Source organism: Prionailurus bengalensis, chromosome A1, assembly GCF_016509475.1.
Source record: "Prionailurus bengalensis isolate Pbe53 chromosome A1, Fcat_Pben_1.1_paternal_pri, whole genome shotgun sequence".
NCBI classification, from domain to species: domain Eukaryota; kingdom Metazoa; phylum Chordata; class Mammalia; order Carnivora; family Felidae; genus Prionailurus; species Prionailurus bengalensis.
Genome location: NC_057343.1, coordinates 133,698,949 through 133,723,364, shown reverse-complemented (window position 1 = coordinate 133,723,364; position 24,416 = coordinate 133,698,949). Strand labels below are relative to the sequence as shown.

The 24,416-nt window shown below is 35.1% G+C and overlaps 1 protein-coding gene across 8 annotated transcripts in view; it reads right to left on the bottom strand.

Moving 5' to 3' along the window:
* ERBIN (erbb2 interacting protein) overlaps positions 1–24,416 on the bottom strand; it is a 134,056-nt gene that overhangs the window by 71,844 nt on the left and 37,796 nt on the right. For all 8 annotated transcript variants that reach the window (XM_043591399.1, XM_043591418.1, XM_043591427.1 and 5 more), the window contains exons 2-4: positions 16,912–16,959; positions 11,950–12,147; positions 8,421–8,538 (exon numbers count right to left, since the gene is read on the bottom strand). In XM_043591399.1, the coding sequence (XP_043447334.1) occupies positions 8,421–8,538; positions 11,950–12,138 (307 nt within the window). In that variant the 5' untranslated portion in view covers positions 12,139–12,147; positions 16,912–16,959. The remainder of the gene's footprint in view (positions 1–8,420; positions 8,539–11,949; positions 12,148–16,911; positions 16,960–24,416) is intronic.

Here is a 24,416-nt window from a genome sequence, read left to right as displayed (position 1 = left end):
GCCCCTCCCCAACTTGCAGTGCTAGCTCTTGCTCTTGCTCTCAAAAATAAACAAACATTAAAAAAAAAATGACTATATGCTAACTAACTTGGATGTAAATTTAAAAAATAATATAAAAAATAAAATTTTCAAAAAAAAAATTGTATGGGGGTGGCAGCAGGATTTCCAAGGTAGATGCGGTGTTCAGGGGCCAGAAGTGGGAGACACGGAAGAAAAGGGCAAAAAAGACAAAGGGTTTGGAATATTAGGAAAAAGGTGCAATGAACATCTGTTAAAACAATTCACTCCATAAACATACATTTCTCTTCTGTAAACACCAAGGAATGCAATTACTGAGTTAATTACATGGCTCTTGATGTGGTGAATTATACGAATTCATTTTCAAATACTGAAGTAACTTTGAGTATCTGCAGAGCATCCCACCTAGGGCATACTTTTTTTTATTATTCTTATCAAATACTTATTTAAAAAATTTTTTTTTAAACATTTATTTATTTTTTGGGACAGAGAGAGACAGAGCATGAACGGGGGAGGGGCAGAGAGAGAGGGAGACACAGAATCGGAAACAGGCTCCAGGCTCTGAGCCATCAGCCCAGAGCCTGACGCAGGGCTCGAACTCACAGACCGCGAGATCGTGACCTGGCTGAAGTCGGACGCTTAACCGACTGCGCCACCCAGGCGCCCCCAAATACTTATTTTTAAAATAAAACATTCCACATTTAGAGGAGTGGCAGGGGAAGGGCATTCCACAGTTTTCATTAGCACCCACTTCATTTGAAAACTTAGCTAAATATCTCATTTCTTTGGCCTTTTTAAGTCCTTAAAGTGTCATGAAACTGTCTATATAAAAGATATTATCCAAGAGCTATAATATTTTTAGTACATGATCAAGTCTACTAAGGAGAAAAAAAGACCAATTAGTTTGGTATGTTTTACTGATCTAAACTTTTATGTGGAGAAAGAATAATTTCAAGAGTTCTATATTAGATTTCTATAATTTTAATATTTCATGGAAAAGTAATGTTTTTATCATCTTCCACAAATAAACATATATTTTATATTTTTAAAAATTTAAAGTACTTTATTCCATAGCTTGAGGTTTATAAAAAGTAACCAATCCTTATCTATGAAATTAGTAATTCTAAATCATCTTCAGCTTTCAGATACATAGTAATAATTTTTCCATAAACAATTACTTTTGAAATACTTTTGAATTACTTTTGAAATACTTTTCTACTTGTATAAATTGCTAGCACTGCATTTACTATGACTTCAATCCCTACAGGTTCCAAATCTGTATCTCTGGTACCCTGCCCTCTCCTTAACTTCAAAAAAGAATTTTCAAATGCCTTCTACATACTGCTTAGGTATCTCAAACAAAACATGGGCCACAGTGAAATTACCTATACTTTGTATTATTCAGCAAATAGGTACCAACTGCACACAGTGTAAGACACTATGCTAAAGACTGTAGATACCAAGACAAGGTCCCTTTTCTTGAGAAGCTAAAACTGAGCCAAAAAAAAAAAAAGAAGTTTTCACCCCACCAGTTTATTTCCTTCCTCAGGAGTCTTCCTTCGCAGGATCTTTTGCACCTTTCCTCTCTTCTTCTAGGTCTCTTAATGGTGGGTTGCCCCCCAGGGCTCATTCTTTGGGTTTCTTGTCTTTCACACACAAGGCCTTGGCTACTATTTCTAATATCCAGCTGTATATACCATCTCTGTGCTGACAACTCCCATATATGAAGAGCTAGCACAGTTCCCTCTTGACTGAGAACTCCTGACCCCTGTGAATAACTAGGTATCTTATTTCAAATAAAACGTGTCCAAAAATGACCTGATTTTTTCCACTAAAAACTGCAACTCCCACAGATGACCCCTTTTCGACTGTCAGCACCTCTATCCTTCCACTTGCATAGATCAATACCACTGAGGTCATCTTTACCTCTTACCTTGGGTTCTACATGCAACCCATCTTAAAATCTTGTCGACTCAACCTTCAAGACATCTAGAGTCTGTCCACATTTCACTGCTTCTATCACTATCATCAGAGATAACATCCCAACTGGTTACTTTTCACCCTTGTACCCACAATGTTTCCACACATGACCAGCATAAATCTTTAAAATACAAATCAGATCATGCTCTGATTGATCTGCTCAAAGCTTTCCAAATGATTCCATATCACTGAGAGTAAATGTCAAAGAACATACTATTACCTACAAGGCTCTCACTCTCTGACCACTACTCTTCTCGCTCTCCCATCTTGCTTACTATCTTTTAGCTACCCTGGCCTTCTGTTTCCCATACATATTATGGACACTTGCACCTTACCAACTTTACACTGGCTGTTCCCTTTCTGGTACTTCTTACCTTAGATACCTACATGGCTAACTTCTCAAGTCCTTGCTCATGTCACTGTCTCAAGGAGGCCTACTCTCAAAGCTTATGTTAGCCAGTCTTCAAAGATGGCTCATTTTATCCTTAAAGTATGCAGAACCTGAATTTTATCATGAGTTACTTCTTAATTCTCTAAAAATTTCAAATATCTGTTCCTTTTTCATTTCCAATTGAATACTGCTCCTTCTTTGTCATATACCCTTTTTATAAGAATTTGACTCTGTTGCTCAAACTTAGTAAATGGAAAACACTAGATTAGATGTTACAAAATGTGGCTGTCCTCTTTATCTTACTATTGCTTCGTTACAGAAGAACTCTTTCTCTACTGCTGGGACAGAGCATATACCTCCTGACATCTAGGAGCTGGCCTGGTACTATGAGCTAGTCCTGTGTTTTACTATGAACCATCTACTTGGCATTCAAAGAGAGGTCTTGGTATTCTCTTGTTAAACTAAGTAATTTCAAAGAGTATCAACATCAGACCAGGACACTCTATGACCATGAAAGATCAAGACAACAGCAAATTTGTACAGTTAACCTTCAAACAACATGGGTTTGAATGGTGCAGGTACACTTATACAAGGATGTTTCTTACAGTACTGTAAATGTGTTTTCTCTTATGACTTTCTTAATAACATTTTTCCACTAACTTTATTGTAATAATACATTATATAAGACATATACAAAATACGTTGTATGTTATGTTTATTATACATACATAATATATGTTAGGGGTAAGGCTTCTTGTCAACAGTAGACTACTAGCATAGTTAAGTTTGAAGGGAACCAAAAGTTATACACAGATTTTCAACAGTGTACAGGGTTGGTGCTCCTAACTCCTACATCGTTCAAGGGTCAACCATCATCATGTCTGAACAAACACAATCAAATGTAATTACATCTGAACAAATATGAACATCGTCCAAAACACAAAATATCAAACAACCCCTTCTCCCAACTGTTGAGTGACTGCTGTTTCTTTATCAATTACAATTTTAGCCTTGCTGTAATATGCCCTCCCTAACAGGTAAGATTTATTCTAATTCCCAATTATAGAGCTACCTCTACTTCTTGACAGCATTGTGTCCAGAGTAAAACCTCATATTCTAAACCCTCCCCCAAATCACCAAACAAAAGCTCAAATCCTGTAATAAGTCTTTATTTTTAATACCTTGAGACACCACTTAGATTCCCACAGTATGGGTTTTTACTCACTGCATCAAGTAATAAACCCAAACTGTTCAACCACAGGTGAGTTTCTGGTGATCTCTGCTGAAAGGGCATAAATATTCCAATGTCCTAATTACAGAATATAAGTTAATAGTAGCTCCTTAATGTTACTGCACTTGAAATCCTATGGTACTAAATAGCACAGAATATAATAGGGAGTTCCATTCAAAACAGTCAAAACCAGGAACTGCAAACTCAAATAATTATACCGATCAAGGGATAATAGATGTATGATTTGACAAGGTATATAACATGAGTGATAAGGCCGCCCATGGTAAGGCACAGTGAGTGCACCCCCAGTTATAGTCTACATCATTAACATACTTGGCAATGACAAGTGATCACTGGTCTAAATATTTTTAAGTTCCAGGTTAGTTTAACACATGGTTTTTCTTCTTTTTTTATCTTAAAATGACTTCCCAAGACATCTGTAATTTTCCTCATCATCAATTTAACTTCTCTGAACTTAAAGTGAAGAGCCTTTGCCAGCAGTTGGTCCCCAATCATATTTTCTCAGGTTCAATGAACTGCTTTCTGTTTTCACCATGAACTTTCAATTCATTCTTCCTGGGCTTTTGGACTCAATTAAAAAGAAAGGCCTTATTTAACCTCTCTAGCATTCCCGTATCAGAAAGATCTGAACTACTCTTTCTGGTTTCTCTGGTTTTCTTACAATTTTCTGGCTTTCTATTCCATGTGCTCAAACAGATGAATTAACAAGTGCAGTCTTCATTTCTTTTATCTCCCCTTCCCAACCAGCATCCCCAATCAATTACTCTGGCAGAATATTTTAATCATCATCACCATTAGTCTTCTCAAGAAGGAAAGGCCATTTGAACACAAGAGATAAGAACTTCTCGAACACTAGTTGCTGTTTGCAATGACTTGGGATAGCAGCTTGGTGAGCTTTTTCTTTCTTTAAAAAGCTAACAATAAACCAAAACTTTAGTCATAAAAGGAAGATTCATAAAGTCATATGACTTTACTCATTAAAAGAACACTCACAAGATGATGGAATTGTATAAAACAGGTTTTCAATATAAGCAGCAAGAAACGGCTGAAAAAAAGAAAGGGGGGGTGCCTGGGTGGCTCACTTGGTTGAACATCCAATTTCAGCTTAGGTCATGATCTAGCAGTTTGTGGGATCAGGCCCCGTGTCAGGCTCTGCACTGACAGCATGGAGCCTGCATGGGATTCTCTCTTGTTCTCTCTGCCCCTCCCTGTTTCTCTCAAAATAAATAAATAAACATTAAAAGAGAGAGAGAGAAAGACTACAGTCCAATGGGTTGCCATAACTCAAACACATTACTTTTAAAAGTTGCACAAAAGTCTAAAACACTGATTTAAGGGGCACCTGGGTGGCTCAGTCCATTAAGTGTCCAACTTTGGCTCATGTCATGATCCCACAGTTTGTGAGTTTGAGCCCTGTGTTGGGCTCTGTGCTGACAGTTCAGAGCCTGGAGCTTCTTCAGATTCTGTGTCTCCCTCTCTTCCTGACTCTCCCCACTCATCATCTGTCTCTCTCAAAAATAAATAATAAAAAAACATTTTAAAATAACATAAAATAAAATAGGATTAAATTAAATTATATTAAGTTAAATTAAATATTGATTTAAGGACTCTGCAGGACCATAATCACACCATTCTCAATTCAGAGTAATAAACCTGGGGTTAATGCATTTTCAGGAGGTATATGTTCATTATTGAGCCAAGTAATATTTTCTTTTTTTTTTAATTTTTTTAACATTTATTTAATTTTGAGTGAGAGAGCAGGGGAGGGGCAGAGAGACAGGGAGACACAGAATCCAAGCAGGTTCAGCCTCTGTGGTGATAGCTCAGCACGTGGGGCTTGAGCCCAGAGACCACAAGAGCATGATCTGAGCCGAAGTCGGACGCTTAACCAACTGAGTCACACAGGTGCCCCAAACCAACTATATTTGCATACCAGGATTGTGGCATCAATTTACCAGCCTTTCCCAGGTGCATACAATTGTATTAGTAATAGTCAGGTCTCTTTCCTTATACCTTAACATCTCCCATTTAAAAAGATCAAAAAGTAGAAAACATAGCCCTTTAGGATGGAGGTTACATTTAATGACTTCTACTGTCACAATTCTAGAATACTATGGAGCTGACTTAACTATCAGCATATGGAGAGCTACAAAGGCAATGGATTAAGTTCATTTACTTTGAAATTTATCAGGCAATACTTGTCATTCTACTAAGCACGAGGAATTGAAACTAATTTCAAACTGCCCTTAAAGAGAAGTTTCAAGCTGAGGAAATCTATTTAACCTAAATACAACCATGATGGGAAAAGTCACACAAATTAAAAACCAACTGACCTAAACTCTTCAAAATGGCAACGTCATGAAAAACACAAAAAGATGGGCAAACTATTCCTGATTTTAAAAGATCAAAGAGACAAAACTGAACGCTATGAGATCTTTAACTTTGGAGGTGGGGGAGGAAATAGCTAAAAGCGGCATTTTTAGGAAAGAGGGAAAATGTAATGTCAAATTTCTTGAAAGTGATAATGATATTATGGTTACATGTAAGGATTTCCAAGTTCTTGAGAAATGCTACTTCCAGTATTTAATGGTAAAGTTCATGTCTGCAACCTAAAATGTTAAGTAAGTTTACTAAAAAGAAATTTTATATAAGCAACAATATATCTTTTCCTTGAACATTAAATTCAAAAATTCGTGTTTTTATAAAAGAAAGAAAGCAAATATGGCAAAATGCTAATGGTGGGTGAAACCATGAGCGTTCTGTCAATTCTTACGTAGGCTTTTATTTTGACTACGAAATTTTTGAAATAAATTGAAAAAAAAAAACAGGATATAAATGAATCCAATCTAAAGGAAAAATTCTAAATTTTTATTTAAAACAGATTTTTTCGAGGCACCTGGGTGGCTCAGCCAGTTGAGTGTCCGACTTCGGCTCAGGTCATGATCTCACAGCTCGTGAGTTTGAGGCCTGCGTCGGGCTCTGTGCTGAGAGCTCAGAGCCTGGAGCCTGCTTTGGATTCTTTGTCTCCCTCTCTCTGCCCCTAACCCACTCACATCCTGTCTCTGTCTCTCTCAAAAATAAATATTTAAAAAAAAAAATTTTTTTTTAAACACAGATTTTTTTTCATATAACAGAAAAATTTAACCATAAAGTTAAATGATTCAATAACAATCTTAAAAATTAAAACTTTTTTATGTGGATCATGAGAAACTTAACAGAAACCCATGGGGAAGGGGAAGGAAAAAAAAAAAAAGAGGTTAGAGTGGGAGAGAGCCAAAGCATAAGAGACTCTTAAAAACTGAGAACTGAGGGTTGATGGGGGGGGTGGGAGGGAGGGGAGGGTGGGTGATGGGTATTGAAGAGAGCATTTTTTGGGATGAGCACTGGGTGTTGTATGGAAACCAATCTGACAATAAATTTCATTTAAAAAAATTAAATAAAAAAAATTAAAACTTTTAAACTTAAAATTTATTGGCTATTGACAATTGAAACCCAGTAGAGCACTAACCACTGTAACCTGAACCTGAATCTAGAGTGCATATGGACATATTATACCTCCTTAAAAAGGATTTAATCCTTAAAAAGGTATAGATTTGATGATTTTCCTACAAAATATACAATTATTTGATATGGAATGCCCACAACTAAGATAATTAGGGCTTAGCATATCAAGGCATGCAGTAAATGTATTTATTGACTTTTAAGTATTTTTTTTATGGCAATGGGTAGACACCATTGTTAATTAATTCCAAGTTAACTGTTAATTGTGAAAAGAGGATGATCTTTTTAATCGGTCCTAATGTGGTTTTCATAATGAGTCCTAAAACGTGGAATTGATATGTTGGAAAGATTACTCCTGGATATTCATATCATCAAGACAAAAAGTAACTCTGCAACCAAGAGCTATGGAATAGGATTGTTAGGCATTTACTGGTGCTACTGCACTAACTTTTGGACCTCGTTTATAAAGATTTTCTCCAAATGTTACAAAGAATTATATGAATATGACTTGGTATTTAGTGTTCGTTGAAGTCTTATCTTTTGACAGACCATTTAACATTTACTGTCTTGTGATTTGTTTTTGTAATTATGTAATACATGCTCGTTCTAAAATTTTCAAGTATCTACTTGTCTCTCTCAGACAAGATAAGCACTTAACATTTTGGAATGTATTTTCCCTGATGTTTTCAGTCTATATCAAACTAACGGTACTAAACCAAAACTGTATGCAGCAGGAGAACAGTCACCATGTCCTTTTATTTCTCATCATTAAATGTAATCCTAGGTCCTAATAAAGTAATTGGCAAAAACTGGTCTCTCAATAAAGATTTAAAGATGTTCAATTCATTTCTAATGTTGCACAACATTTTTTTAAACAGTTAAGACTATACCGTAAATATTCCATGTCCATATTGATAGAGCTACATTAGATTCCACTCTATGACTGTACCAAACAGTGTCATGAACAATGAACAGTAAAGTTGTTAGTAGTTTCTCATCATTACAAACAAAAGGACAGTGAATATTTATAAATATATAAAGGTAAAGATATATAAATATGTACATGCATGTATCCATAACATTTTAATTAAAAGGTCATTTAAAATTTTTTACATTTATTCTCCATAGTGCTTTAAGCTATCATATATGTAAGTTATACATATATATAGAAGCTAATACAATAATACTTTTAAATTTTATATTTTTGTTTGTTAACACACAATAGAAATCTTAACAAAATAACGTGTTCCCACTTAAGTCAGGGGGGGAAAATCTTACCATTCTTGCTGACATCCAGTTCCCTGAGATTAATGAGATTTGCAATAGATGCTGGTAATGTTGTTAAATCATTGTCTGGCAAACTCAGTTTATGTAGAGACTGACAGTTAAAAAGTTGCTATTGAAACAAGGAAAGAAAAGTTTTTGATTAAGTTTCCTTAAATATTTTATTAACATTTATACAAAAAAATATTAGTGTAACTAAAACTGAATGAATTGTATCTACATAAATACCAAGAAAGATCTCTAATTGTTTCCTGCTATCATAGATTTGAACACAACTGAACTACTCAATCATTTACATATTCACACTTCAGCCCTAAGCAAAATGCACTTAATAAGAACAATTATATGGCTGTATTCTTGGTTAAAGTAGTAAAGAATAAGTGGCTATTAAATAAGCTAAAGTTTGAAACTTGCATTTCAAACATCCTTATTCCAAAACGAAAGTTTATGAAAATTAAATTCAAATAAGTACAATGATTTTAAATGATTCAAAATAGGGGCACTTGCGTGGTTCAGTCGGTTAAGCACCTAACTTTTGATTTCAGCTCAGGTTATGATCTCATGGTCTGTGAGATCGAGCCCCAAGTTGGGCCCTGTGCTGACAGCATGGAGCCTGCTTGGAATTCTCTCTTTCCCTGTCTCATAAAAACAAAAACAAACAAACAAAGCTAAAAAACAAAAACACAGTTCTGATTTGGGAAAACAAAAAAATAAGGGAACAAATATCCTATTATGCTAAAATCACAATAATACATTAAAATACAATATATTTATTTAAATAAAATATATTTTAAATAAAATATATTCAACCAGAAGTGTAGGTAAATGGGTCACTTCTAACTTCCATACCAAAAAACTACAGACTATACAGAGCACAGAGAATTTTTAGGGCAATGAAAATACTCTGTATGATACCACAATCATGGAAACATTCATTTTCATTATACATTTGTCCAAACCCATAAATGTACAACTATACTGCAAACTATGGACTGTGGGTGATTATAATTTTTCAACATAGGTTCATCAGTTTTAATGTAAGCACCACTCTGCTAAAGTATGTTGACAATGGTGGAGGCTATGCATGTGTGGGAACAGTGTAGGTATATGAGAAATCTCGATTTTGCTGTGAACCTACAACTGTTCTTAAAATGTTAAAGTGTTTAGAAAAACAAACAAAAAACTGTTAATCAGGATGGCACTGAATAAGCCCTATTTGAGAAGAGCATTCTTCTAAAAATGGTAAGTTATGCTTAAGTGGTTCAGTTATTTGCACTTTCACAGCCTCTCTTTTCCCCTCAATCCTCAGACTGAGACCCTACTAGTACTTATTACAGAAAGAGACTACTCTTAGACTTTCAAGTTTTCCAAAATAACAAAAGGAAGATAAATTATTTTCTAAAGAACTATATAAGGAAAAAATAATTTACAAAGCACCTTATTACAACCTAGGGAAGTAATTTATAAACATACAAATGCAATCTTTAATATTTTATCCTTAGCCATACACAGATTTCTTTATAAGACAAGCTTGGATGGCTAGCTTTCAAAATATTTTTACTAGTGGCCAGTGAAAGAAAAGCCTTTTTCAAAGGACTGCCATACAGTATGTACACACAGAGACACTTAACACAAATATTTCATGCAACAATGGACACATGCAACACACTCTACTTTCTATTCTATTTCAAGTTAGGATTGCCAGATGAAATTCGAACTTCTGGAAATAATGAATAATTTTTAGTAGAAGTATGCCCCATTTATTGCATAAAACACTTACATTAAAAAATTATTCACCATTCATCTAAAAATTATAATTTCAGGGGTGCCTGGGTGGCTCAGTCGGTTGAGTGTCCGACTTCAGCTCAGGTCATAATCTCATGGTTTGTGGGTTGGAGCCCTGTGTCGGGCTCTGGGCTGACAGCTCAAAGTCTGGAGCCTGCTTCAGATTCTGTGTCCCCCACTCTCTCTGCCCCTCCCCCCACTCATGCTGTCTCTCTCTGCCTCTCAAAAATAAAGAAACGTAATAAAAAAAAATTATAATTTCACTGGGTGTCTTCTAATTTTATCTTCTAAATCTGCCAGTGCAAATCATAGTTTGCTTTTTGGAAATGCCACACATACTTATGAGCCATCAGTGCCTCTCTACACAGTTGTGATAAACACTACTGTTTGGGTAGTAAAACATTCTAACAATTAAATCTATTGCAGTTTTTCCATAATAAACAAAAAACTGAGTTGAGAATGAAGAGGGATTAGGATTTAAGGGAAAACAAGTAGCCACTGAAAAATTTTGATAATGTGAGAGGATAGATGTTTCATGGCAACAAACCAACTTTCTCCCTCTAGTTATTCTTACATTTCAGAAAAGTTAAGTTCTCGGGCACCTGGGTGGCTGAGTTGGCTATACATCTGACTCTTTTTTTTTTTTTTTAAATATAAGTTAGTTAACATAGAGTGTAATAATGGCTTCTGGAGTAGAATTTAATGATTCGTCACTTACATACAACCCCCAGTGCTCATCCCAACAAATGTCCTCCTTAATGCCCATCACCCATTTAGCCCATCCCCCCATCCAACACCCCGCAAGCAACCTTCAGTTTGTTCTCTGTATTTAAGTGTCTCTTATGGTTTGCCTCCCTCTCTGTTTTTATCTTATTTTTCCTTCCATTTATTTCAGATCAGGTCATGATCTCCGTTTGTGAGATTGGCTTGTGCTGACAGTATGAAGCCTGTTTGGGATTCTCTCTCTTCCTTCCCTTCCCCACCCCATTCATATTTTCCTCGCAAAATAAATAAACTTAAAAAAAAAAAATAAGTTGCAAAAGAAATAACACGTCTAAAAAACTGTTTAATAACAAAAAACATCATATGACAACCAAAAGGACAATTTATTCTCAATCGCAATAGTATAGACCAATGTCTGATAAAAACTACAAAAAGAAAACATTAATTTTAATGATTTGTCCAGCTAAATCTACTGGCTGCCAAAACTGTATAGTCTTACTCTATCTCGCTGGCTATAAAAACCTGAAATTAAACATAAAATTTTAATTATTTACTTAAATATTCAAGCAACTGGCTTGAAGACACAAAGTTTAAAATTCTATTTTACAAAATTCTTAATTGTGTTGCATACCCTAAGATAAAATTAAACCAGAAAAAAAGATAAGAAACAAAGAAAACAATGGAAACACATATATATTGGCAGCATTATGGCAACACTGGGAATATTATATCTCTATGCATAAAAATAACCACAGGCAATTCTTTTTTTAAATTTTTTTTAATGTTTATTTTTGAGACAGAGACAGAGTGCGAGTAGGGGAGGGGCAGAGAGAGAAGGAGGCACAGAATCTGAAGCAGGCTCCAGGCTCTGAGCTGTCAGCACACAGAGCCGGTTGTGGGGCTTGAAGCCAGGAACTGTGAGATCATGATCTGAGCTGAAGTCAGGCACTTGACCAACTGAGCCACCCAGGCACCCCAAACCAAAGGTAATTCTTAAAAGATAGTATTAACATACCTTTGGAAGCTCTTCAATCTGATTAGCATCTAAATAGAGTTCCTCCAAAGTTTTCTCAAAAGTAAAAATCTCTTTGGGAACCTGTTCCAAACTGCAATGAGAATAATCAAGGGTAGTTACAGTCTCCTCTTCCCCTCGTAGACACCGACAAGGTACCAACCGCACAAACAAACTTCGTTTTGTAGTCATTTTTAGACACTGCAATATTCAAATGAAAATAAATTTAGTTATACATATTATAGCCAACAATTTTTCAAAACAAATAATTCCAATTCATTTATCACAATTTATATATCAAAGATAAGTATCTTCTCCTTTACACACATCCAATGGAATATATTTAACATTGTTTTACTATCTAAATTTATATATATTTATATACTGAATTTCAAATGAACTCAAGTACTTCCCTACTTTAAAAAAATGACCTGTTAAATAACCACTTATATGCTTCTGTAAGAACCATGCTTGACGAGTCTTGCTTATACTCAACTAGAAAAATCCTAATACAACAATAAGATTTCCTTAATTTCCGGGTAAGAGCTATTTTTTAATTAAGAATTTGACTCTATGCAGTTTTGAGTAGGAAGTAGGAAGTTTTGAGTTTTGATTTTCCACATCAAAATTCCAATACATGCCAAGTTTATTTTGTTCCAATTAAATATTGGCCTTTTAATTTTTCTAAAGAACTTAAAAGTCTTATATTTGTGTAAGGTTACACATTAGAGAATAAACTGGCTTCATTAAAGGGTATACCAATCTCATTGTTTCAAACTAAATGGGGGAAAGGTTTAATTCTGAATTAGTGAAAATTTTCTAGGCTAATTTTATTAAAAATACAGTGTGTACACATAGGTTCATTCCAACTGGTCTAAGATTATATTACCAAAGAAAACCTACTTCAATAAATAAGACTGACTGCGAATCAGTAATCAATTCTTTGTAAAATGATAAATTCTTGCTTTGAACAGATGACTATTAGAGTAATAGATAACTTCCAACCAGGGCCAAGACTAGGTTGAAACCAGTGAAACAATTACCTCAAGCACAAAATAAAAGAAGCACCAAAACAATGCAGTAATCAAATTAAAAATTTTAATGTATTATTTAATTAAAATCACTGAAAAATGATCTGTTTATGAACAAAATGACTATTTTTAAAATAAACACAGGATAGGTATTATGAACTTTTTTATTTTGGCTCAAGTTTTTTTATTTTTTATTTTTTTTAATGTTTATTTATTTTTGAGAGAAAAAGACAGAGTGCAAGCAGAGGAGGGGCAGAGGGTAACACAGAATCCAAAGTAGGCTCCAGGCTCTGAGCTCAGCACAGAGCCCCAGTCGGGGCTCGAATCCATGAACCGTAAGATCATGACCTGAGCTGAAATCGGATGCTTAACCAACTGAGCCACCCAGACACCCCTATTTTGCCTCAGGTTTCAATATGGCTCGGCAAGGCACTGCTTCTAACAGTTCTATTTCAAATTATATGATATTCTTAAAATGTTTTACAACAATAAGTATTCCACCTGCAATCTTTTAAAAAATATGACTATTCTTAGTCAATTTATATGCCAGGCACTGTGCTAAGTTCTTTAGGTAAAATATATGTATATTCTCATTTCAACCTGCTATACCTTTCCAACACATATACTATAATCCCTATTTTTCCATAATAAAACTGATTCTGTGCTCTTATTACATTAGACTGCTTCTCAATATATAATGATACACTTGAACTCAGCTTCTCGAAATGATTAAAATATCAATAGGACTTTATTACGCACTTCTTCATAGTTTACAAAAACAAAATACTGATGGAGCTCAGAACACAACACTCCAAGGTATGGCACCTTGACATACTGAATATTTTACACTTAAAGAGTCTGAGAAAACAGCAGAAGCAGGCAGGTCATGCTCGCTTACCCTTACACTTCTCTCCTGAAACAGATCATAAAATCCTTATGTGACAGGGGCCTTCCTTATACCTGGAGGAAAAGAGCAGCCCCATCTCTGAAGAATGGAGAAAAGTCCTAAAAAACGGGCTTTACTAAATTTCCCCCACTTTACTACACTTAACCTCATACTCTGACTTATTATACTTCTACACAACTCTACACTCTTCAACAAATGTAGTATAAAAATATTAAGTTTTAATGGTTTCTTTAGGTCCTTACTCGTTATAAAGGCTCCTGTGCCACTTAAAACTTGCATTAAATAGGGCACCCGGGTGACTCAGTTAAGCATCTGACTTTTGGTTCAGGTCATGACCTAGCCAAGTGAGTTCAAGCCCCATGTCGGGCTCTGTGCTGACAGCCCAGAGCCTGGAGCCTGTTTCAGAATCTGTGTCTCCCTCTCTCTCTCTCTGTGCCATTCCCCCACTCATGCTGTCTCTCTCTTTCTCTCTCAAAAATACAATAAACATTAAAAAAAAATTAAAACACTTGCATTAAATAAATTTGCATGCTTTCTCCTGTTAATCTGTCTTTGTAAGTTTACTTTTTACATCCAGCCAAAGACCCTAAAAGGGTCAAAGAAAAATTTTTCCTCCCCTATGGTGTTAAACAAAAGTTTCTACTACATAGTATCTTTGTCTCATGGGAATATAACATACAGCATGGTGACTGTAATTAATAATAATACTGTATTGCATATTTGAAAACTGCTGAGAGAGATCTTAAAAGTTCTCATGGAGGGGTGCCTGGGTAGCACAATCAGGCATCCAACTTCGGCTTAGGTCATGAACTCACAGTCTGTGGGTTGGAGCCCCTCTTTGGGCTCTATGCTGATAGCTCAGAGCCTGGAGCCTGCTTTGGATTCTGTGTCTCCCTCTCTTTCTGCCCCATCCTGCTTGTGTACTCTCTCTCTCTCTCTTTCTCCCTCTCCCTCCCTCTCTCTCTCTCAGAAATAATAAATGAATAAACTTAAAAAAAATTCTAAAAAAAATTTCTCATTGTAAGAAAAAAATTTGTTAACTACATATGGTAATGAATGTTAATTAATTAGATTTATTGTGGTGGACATTTAGCAATATATACATATAATGAATCATGTTGTACACCTGAAATGAATATAATGTTACATGTCCATTATACTTCAATACAAAAAAGCTTTGTCAACAAAGAAATATCCAGAAAAGTTTACTGAATGCTTATTAATAATCTATGTTTATATGAAGGTGTGTTTTACTGCCAAGAATAAGCAGTTTTATTGACCTAATGAGAATTTCATTGCTAAAGGGGAATTTAGCTTATACTTGTGTGTTTATGGGATAGCAAAAATAAAAGATTCCAAAAATGAATATGAAATTTCTTGCTGCAGGGATTCTAAGATTTCAACTGATAATGAGTTAAGACGACACTTAAGAACAATGGGGAATTCAATCTGCTCTTTCCAATATGGTAGCCACTGGACACATAGCCATTTTAACCTTAAAATTCAAGTTAAATCAAATCAAATTAAAATTCTCTTTTATCAGTCACACTACACACATTTTAAAAGTTCAACAGCCACATGTGTCTAGTGGATACTATATTCAGTAAAAGAAGATTGAGAACATTTCTATTAGTGCAGAAAGTTCGATGGGGCAATGTTGGTTCAATGTTTGAAACTATTGCTCTGGTTCACCGTATTATAACTACTATATGCTTTTATTTATATAATACAATAGTACCCCAAAACTTGGAAGATAGGGCCTAAAAATCCCAGAAATCATAATGGATTTGGGACTATAACTGGGCATGAAATGTTTACTACCAAATATATGTAACTTAAAAGAACGTATTTATTTCAGATGTTGTCATGCGTGCAGCACACTTGAAGCATAAGACAATTTACAAGACAGAATGTGTTCTTTTTATTGCTTATTTATTTTGAGAGAGAGAGCACCAGCGTGTGTACACGAGATAGGGGCAAAGAGAGGGAGAGAAAGAATCCCAAGCAGGCTCCACATTCAGCACTGAGTCCAAAGCGGGGCTTGATCTCACCATCCAGAGATTATGACCTGAGTCAAAATCGAGAGTCAGATGTTCAACCAAATGAGCCATTCAGGCACCCCCAGAGTAAAGGTTAACGAAGGTAAAACAACATCCAAGGTTCTTCTGTAGTGCTAACCATAGATCATGTTGCAGACAGATAGTCAGAAATTCTAAAACATATCAGAAGAGAAAATGAATTTAGAAAAGGAAGATTAGGGGCACCTGGGTGACTCAGTTAGTTAAGGCTCCGACTCTTAGTTTCGGCTCACTTCATGATCTCAGTTAGTGAGTTTGAGCCCCACATTGGGCTCTGTGCTGGTAGCGCAGAGCCTGCTTGGGATTTTCTCTCTCTGCCCCTCCCCTACTCACGCTATCTCTGACTCTCGCAAAATTAATAAATTTTTAAAACTATTTTAAAAATAAATTTTATAAACTATTTTATATTTAATAAATTTTAAAAACTATTAAAAAAAAAAACGAAGATCAGATGCTTTAGGAAAAAGGTTACATCTTAAGTAAAAACCTCTTGTTGACAGAGGCTACGAAGAAAGCAGTTTAGACCTCAGATTAAATTCAGGGGGCCTCAAGCCAATACAAAAATGGACCCTAATTTAGCAGACTAAAACTGCTGATTGTTAAGAAAGGAAAGGGACCTTAATCATTGAGGGCACAGGAGTAAAATACCATATGAAAGAAATAAATGAATACTAACAACCAAAGAGATCCTCCCTTACACAATACTACTAGGAAGTAAACCAAAGGAAGAAACCCTGGTCAGGTTTGAAAAGGAAGTGATCAACTTGGGGAATGTTCATAAGAATTTTAATGTAATGGTAAGCAAGAACCACTTTATAAACCAGACTTAACCTGGGACACATAAAAAATATTCTAATCAAATGCAGAAAGAGAAGCCAACCAAGAAAAAAGTCATAATAATAATACAAACAAAAGAATAAGACTAACAAAAGAAATTAAAGCTACTTACCACTGGGTTGAAGTTCTCTCCCTGATGTTTCTTAATTGAGCCAACATTCTATGGAAACGAAAAGAAAGAAACAAAATTAACAATAAAAATAGATCTTTATGATTTTAAGGATCATCTCTTCTAATTTATTTGCCTCAAAATGTAAGTTAAAATTATCAAAAATTCACCAGTGTAAACAAACAAATTTGCTATCTTCTAAATACAAAAGTAGCTTCTTAACCACTGGTTTTTAATACATTTGTCAACTATGGCGAGCCCTTACGTATATCAAATACCAAATGCCTATCTACCATTAAAATCCCATTTATTTGAGCCTACTGAGAAATAATAATTTTTTTCTAAGCAAAACAAATTCTAATTACCAATTATATTTAAATTTAGTAGTTTTTGATTGTTTTGGGAGGCATACAATGCTAAATGCTGATCAGATTCTATTCCTTCCTTTCCAGAAATTTTACTTTATTCATGGTGGTAATGGACCCAGCTAAATATCCACAACTGAGCCTTCCAAAAAGGGTGCACAGGGGTTAGATGACATAGTTGAGATCAGTGACATATGAAGTCTGCTTTGGGGATGGAATGAGGTTGGTTATGGGCAGACATTTGTTTTCCTTATCCTGGGACAGATGTAAACATGTCTACTGCTGCAACCATAATCCTATGACCATTAAGTTAACAAGTGTGAGTATGAGAAACCAGCTAATAAGCCCGACAAAGAGGAAATACAAAACAAGCTGGACCAATGTTAACCAATGCCTACTTTTGAATGTCTTGATATGTAAGAAAACTAAATCCCCCACTTTCTTAAGTCATTGTGAAGTTTTCTGCATGTACAGCCAATACATTACAAAGTGAAACAGCCTGAACTTGAAACAGTAACATTAACAAAAATACATCATAACCTTTCTATTAAAAAATTGGTAATATTCATAAATTTATGTTCCAAATTTTAGAGTCACCCTAAATTTATTGGGCTATTTTCCCCCATGCTAAATGGTTTAGTACTACTTAGTTGTTTAAACTTCACCACAAATTCTACTTGTAACACATGCTACAAAAAATACCTTTGTGTATAGCAAGCAAAGATGGTCACTAAATTTGTCATTCAACATACTCCTACATATGTGACAGTCTGGTAGAACAGAACTGCCAATAAGCTAAACCAGAATAACGCTATATGCAAGAGCAGTAGATGAGATATCTGTGTTTAGAAATGTTAGTTTAAAATACCTGAAAGATGTCCTAGTGGGATCCTTAGTAAGCAGCTGAATATGGGCATTCAGAGATGTGGGGACAGATCCAAACTGAGAATATAAATTTGGAAGTCATCTGCCTACAGATGATATTTAAAGCAATGAATTTAGATGAAAGCATCAAGAGCATGAGCACAGACAAAAAAGAGAATAGGGCCAATGATTAAGCCCTGAAATATTACAAAAATAAGAAATCAGAAAGAGATAGAACAAGCAAAAGACACTGAAGAGAAGCAATGAGTCCAAGTAATATCCTAAAGGCAAAGTGAGAAAAAAAAATGTTTCAAGACGAAATAAGTTATCAACTATGTTAATCAGAATTTAAGAACTGTCACTGTGGGGGCGCCTGGGTGGCTCAGTCGTTTAAGTGTCCGACTTCAGCTCAGGTCATGATCTCACAGTTCATGAGTTCGAGCCCTGTGTCAGGCTGTGTGCTCACAGCTCGGAGCCTGGAGCCTGCTTCAGATTCTGTGTTTCCTTCTTTCTCTGCCCCTCCCCCACTTGTGCTGTGTCTCTATCAAAAATAAATAAATGTAAAAAAAAAATTTTTTTTTAAGAAAAAAAAGAACTGTCACTGTGTATTAAAAAAAAAATTTTTTTAATGTTTATTCGTTTTTGAGACAGAGAGAGACAGAGCATGAATGGGGGAGGGGCAGAGAGAGAGGGAGATACAGAATCGGAAGCAGGCTCCAGGCTCTGAGCCATCAGCCCAGAGCCTGACGCGGGGCTCGAACTCACGGACCGCAAGATCGTGACCTGGCTGAAGTCGGACGCTTAACCGACTGAGCCACCCAGGCGCCCCTGTCATTGTGTATTAAAGTAAGTCACTGGTCATCTTGACAAGATCATTTATTATGGAGTGGTGGAAACAAAATAATGTTGGAGGTTAATGAAGAAAAAAGAGGATAACCTGACATAACAAATAAAGATAATTCGGGTACTTTGGCTAAAAGGACATTAGAAAAATAGAGCAGTAGCCAGAGTAGAATGTGAATCAGGAGTCACAACAGCTGATTTGTAAGCAATTGGAATAATCTAATTAGAAGAGCCCACTGGTAAATTTTTTAAAAATGTTATTTTGAGAGAGAGAAAGAGAGACAGAAAGAAGAGAGAGAGAGAGGAGATGGGGGAGGGGGGATGGTGAGCAGACAGAGTGGGAGACAGAATCCCAAACAAACTCTGCGTTGTCAGCTCAGAGACTGATATGGGGCTTCATCTCCCAAACCATGAGATCATGACCTGAGCTGAAATCAAGAGACAGACACTTAACTGAGTGAGCCACTCAGGCAGCTTCTTTTTAAGAGCCCACTGGTAAATTTTTATAAAGAGATTTGGGCAACAATTCATAGATTCTCATAGCAAGATCTCCAACCAATAAAGAAACTGCTCATGAGGAGGAAAAGAAAACAAAACAGACCTTGGGTGCAATGGTATAACTAGCCAAATAAAACACACATAGGGTATTTTTCAAAAATATAGATTATTATAACTTCTTTCAAGAGATTCTTATTTTGGAGATTAGATATAAAACTTAAGATTCTTTATTTTAAAGTGCAGATGTACTTCTTTTTCTCCAACATTCTCAACAAGTATAAATACATGCTCAATCTTATTTCATGTATGCTCAAACCACCATCTTTTCTCCCTCTCCATTCTCTATTATTATGACAAACTCTTAGCTTGGATTACTGTAAAGACTGAAAAGTGAAGTCACTATAAAAGTTTTTAAAAATACAGTACATTATATTTTCTTATTGATTTGAAGAGATCACACAATATATCTAACTAGATTTGACAGAAATTTCAATGTTGGACTAATCTTTCTAAATGAGTTCAAAAGTTAAAATGTAGAACAAAGGCTCCTCAGGCATGCCCACAGCTATTAGTTGACACTTAGTGGTTGTATAAGATCATTTTAGTTTAATCATGGCTATCACAGTTGTTTGCTAATTTATATTTGGTATACCTGTCCTTAGTTCTGAGGCAATTTTATAAAGGACACTATTAACTCATTATGGGTAAGTACATGAATAGTAAACAATGAAAATAGTGATAAGAAAGAAAAAAAAAAAAAAGAAAGGTAAGAAACTTATTCAATGAAAAAAGTATAAATGCTATTAAGAACATTTGATCCTGAAGGAAAAATCAATAACTGAATGTATAAAATGTGCTATGCCTACAACATACAGCAGGAAATGAGAAAGGAGTCTGATCAAATAGCTAAGTTTCACTTATGGCTATAAGACCAACATCAATGTCTGAACTTTACTGGCCTGATTCTAATCTAGTAGAAATCTGAGTTTCTTCAATATCAGCACTACTAATCCAATTTTCATATCAAATGATGGTTAGCCTAAACATGTTTTTAAAAAATCTTACATACATAATAGTAGTAGATATACAAATAGAAGTTACTAAAGAGGTCCACATTTGCAAAAATTTCCATTTTTACATTTCTACATATTACTTACATAATGAAATAGATCCTTATAGTCTGGAAACTGTATACATCCATGTAACCAACAGCAATGAAGATGTAAAATCAAATACTATGGTGAAAAAAAAAGGGGCAAGAGTGGGTATCTTTGTTTCATTCCTAATCTTAGAAGAAAGATTTTCAGCTTTTCACCGAGTAGAATGTCAGCTGTGGGCTTGTCATATATGGCCTTTATTATATTAAGGTATGTTCCTTTTATACTCACTTTGTTGAGAATTTTTACCATAACTGGATGTTGAATTTTTGTCAAATGTTTTTTCCACACTTACTAAGATGATCATTATGATTTTTACCCTTCATTTTGTTAATATAATACATCACACGGACTGATTTATGGACGTTGACCCATCTCTACTTCCCTAGAATAAACCTCACTTGATCATAGTGTATGATCCTTTTAATGTATTGTTCAATTCAGTTTACTAATATTTTCTCGAGGATTTTTACATCTATGTTCATCAGAATATAGCCCTATGATTTTCTTTTCTTTTGGCATCTTTCTCTGGTTTTGGTATAAAGACAATGAAAGCCTCATAAAGTAAGTCTGTAAGACTTTCCTCCCCTTATATTCTCTGTAAGAGTTTGAAAAGGATAGGTATTAATGCTTCTTTGAATATTTGATAGAATTCACCAGTGAAGCTATCTAGTCCTAGCTACAGCAATCAGGCAAGAAAAAGAAATAAAAGGCATCCAAACTGGAAAGCAAAAAATAAAAATGTCACTATTTGCAAATGACATAATAGTATATACAAAAACCCTAAAGACTTCATCAAAAAACTATTAAACCTAATTAAGTGAATTCAGTAAAGTTGCAGGATACAAAAATCAGTTGAATTTCTAATAAGAAATTTTCAGAAAAAAAAAGACAACAATCCCATTTACAATTGTATCTAAGAATAAAATACCTAGGAATAAAGTTAATGAAGGTGAAAGATCTGAATATTGAAAATCCCAAAACATTAATGAAAGAAATTAAAGACACAAATAAATGAAAAGCTATTCCATACTCATAAACTAGAAGAATCAGTAGGAGTACAATGTCCATACTATCCAAAGCAATCTAAAGATTCTTTTCTTTTTTTTTAATGTTTATTTATTTTTGAGACAGAGAGAGACAGAGCATGAACAGGGGAGGGTCAGAGAGAGGGAGACACAGAATCCGAAGCAGGCTCCAGGCTCCAAGCTGTCAGCACAGAGCCCGATGCGGGGCTCGAACTCACGGACCGTGAGATCATGACCTGAGCCGAAGTCGGATGCTCAACTGACTGAGCCACCCAGGCGCCCCAGCAATCTAAAGATTCTATGCAATCTCTATCAAAATCCCAATGGCATTTTTCAAAAAAATTAGAATAATCCTAAAATTTGTACGATACCACACAAAACAAGAAAACAAACAAACTCCAAAGAGCCAAAGTAATTTTGTGAAAGAACAAAGCTAGCAGCATCATACTTCTGATTTCAAAGTATATTACAAAGCTATAGAGCTACAGTTATTAAAACAACATGATAATGCCATAAAAACAGAGAGACCAATGGAACAGAACACTCAAAAATATATCCATTCATACACAATTAATTTACAACAAAGGAGCCAAGAATATACAGTCCCTTCGATAAATGAGAGTGGGGACAAAACTGGACAGTCACATGCAAAAGAATGAAACTTGACCACTATCTTAACATTGTACATAAAAATTAACTCAAATTCGATTAAAGACTTAAACATAAGACCTAAAACCATAAAACTCCTACAAGAAAACACAGGTAGGTAAGCTTCTTGACTTGGTGATGATTTTTTTAAGCTGACACCAAAATCAACAAAAGCAAACATAAGTAGGACTACATCATACTAAAAAGTCTCTAGCACAGCAAAAGAAACCATCAACAGAATGAAAAGGTAACCTATAGAAGAGAAGAAAATATATGCAAGCCATATATCTGGTAAGAGGCTAGTATTCAAAATATAGAACTTCTATACCTTAATGACAAAAAAAAAATCCAATTAAAAATGGGCAGAAGATCTGAACAAATGCTTTTCAAAAAAAAAAAAACCATACAGATGGCCAACAGATACAGGAAAAGATGTTCAACATCACTAATCATCAGAGAAACTATTTGTACATCATAAGATTATCACCTCTCACCTTTTAGAATGGATATTATCAAAAAGACAAGAAATAACAAGTATTGGTAAGGATTTGGAGAAAAGGGAACTCTTCTGTACTTCTAATGAGAATGTAAACTGGCACAGCTACTATAGAAAACAGTATGAAGTTCCCTCAAAAAAAAAAAAAAAAAAGTGATCCAGTCATATGATCCAGCAATTCCATGTGCAGGTATTTATCTGAAGAAAACAAAAAACACTAACTCATAAAGATTTATTCACATCCATGTTCACTGCAGCACATGCAGGCACACATACATGCATATTACTCAGCCATAAAAAAGAAGTGAGATCTTGCCAACTTGCAATAACTTGGATGGATGGATCTTGAGGACATTAGGCTAAGTTAAATAAGTCAGACAGAGAAAAACAAATACCATTTGATCTCTCTTATATGTGGAATCTAAAACCAAATAAAAACAAACAAAAACCATCCTATATATAGAAAACAGATTGGTGGTTGCCAGAGGTGGGGGAGGGGGTTGGGAGAAATCGGTAAAGGGGGTCAAAAAGTTAACTATATACATACATACATACATACATACATACATACATACATACATACATAAAATCCTTCTATCGCCTCAGCTGGTTCCCATCAACACCCTAGGCAAGTCAACCTGTCCTGAATAAGACTGCCTTAACATTTGTGTACAAGTATTATAAGAATGTAGCCTTTGGTTCTCATGGATAAATACATGGAAGCAAAATTGCTGGGTCATAGTCTTTATTTAATTATATGTACTTTTTTTTAAGTTGTTTTACAAAAAAGTGGTTTTATCACTTAACACTCCCTGAGTTTTGGTTACATTTTCAACAACACTTGATACTGTGTCTTTCTTAATTTTAACCTATGTAGTCGGGTGCATAGCCGTATCTTATTGTATTTTTGTTTTGCCCTTCTCTAATTACAAATAGCATAGCAGAGCCTCATATATACTTAGACCTTATTTAGATGGTAAGACACTGGAATGCAAGCCCTGACAACCTCATGTGATAAAACTTTTGGAGAAGAGAGTGATCAAATTTTGCATATGGGAGGAAAGTAAATTATTGTGCACTGTGCTGGAAAACAACTCCCCTTGAACATCTCACATTTCTGCATGGTCTGGGTTCTTTGAGCAATGTCATTTACAGCCAATTAAATATGCTTGTATAAAGAAACATTCTAAGATAATAATGCTTAGCAACATTAAGACAGCCCAATTTCCTCTCTTGAGATTTGCTTAAATTCCAGATTAAAGATAAGGTTTTTGTCTCTTACTTTCAGAGGAAAGGACCAGACTCATCATCAGTAGTACTATGTAAAATCAGAGTTTCCCAATTCGGGCTTCCTCTCCTGCAATGCACAGTAGTGCTCCTACAGGAATCATCTGACCCTCACTGTGTAGCCATGTGAAGATTAAGGCTCAGGTAATTGACACAAGATATGCCCTGGTCCCTGCATTTGTAGTGAGTAATAAACTATTTGTCTCTGATCTAGAGGTCTTGTGTCTTCTGATAGGTTACCATACTAGCTTGTAAACAAGGTAAAATCTAGACCCTTCACTGTTTTCTTACTTAACCACATAAGTTAAGAAACATGGCCACA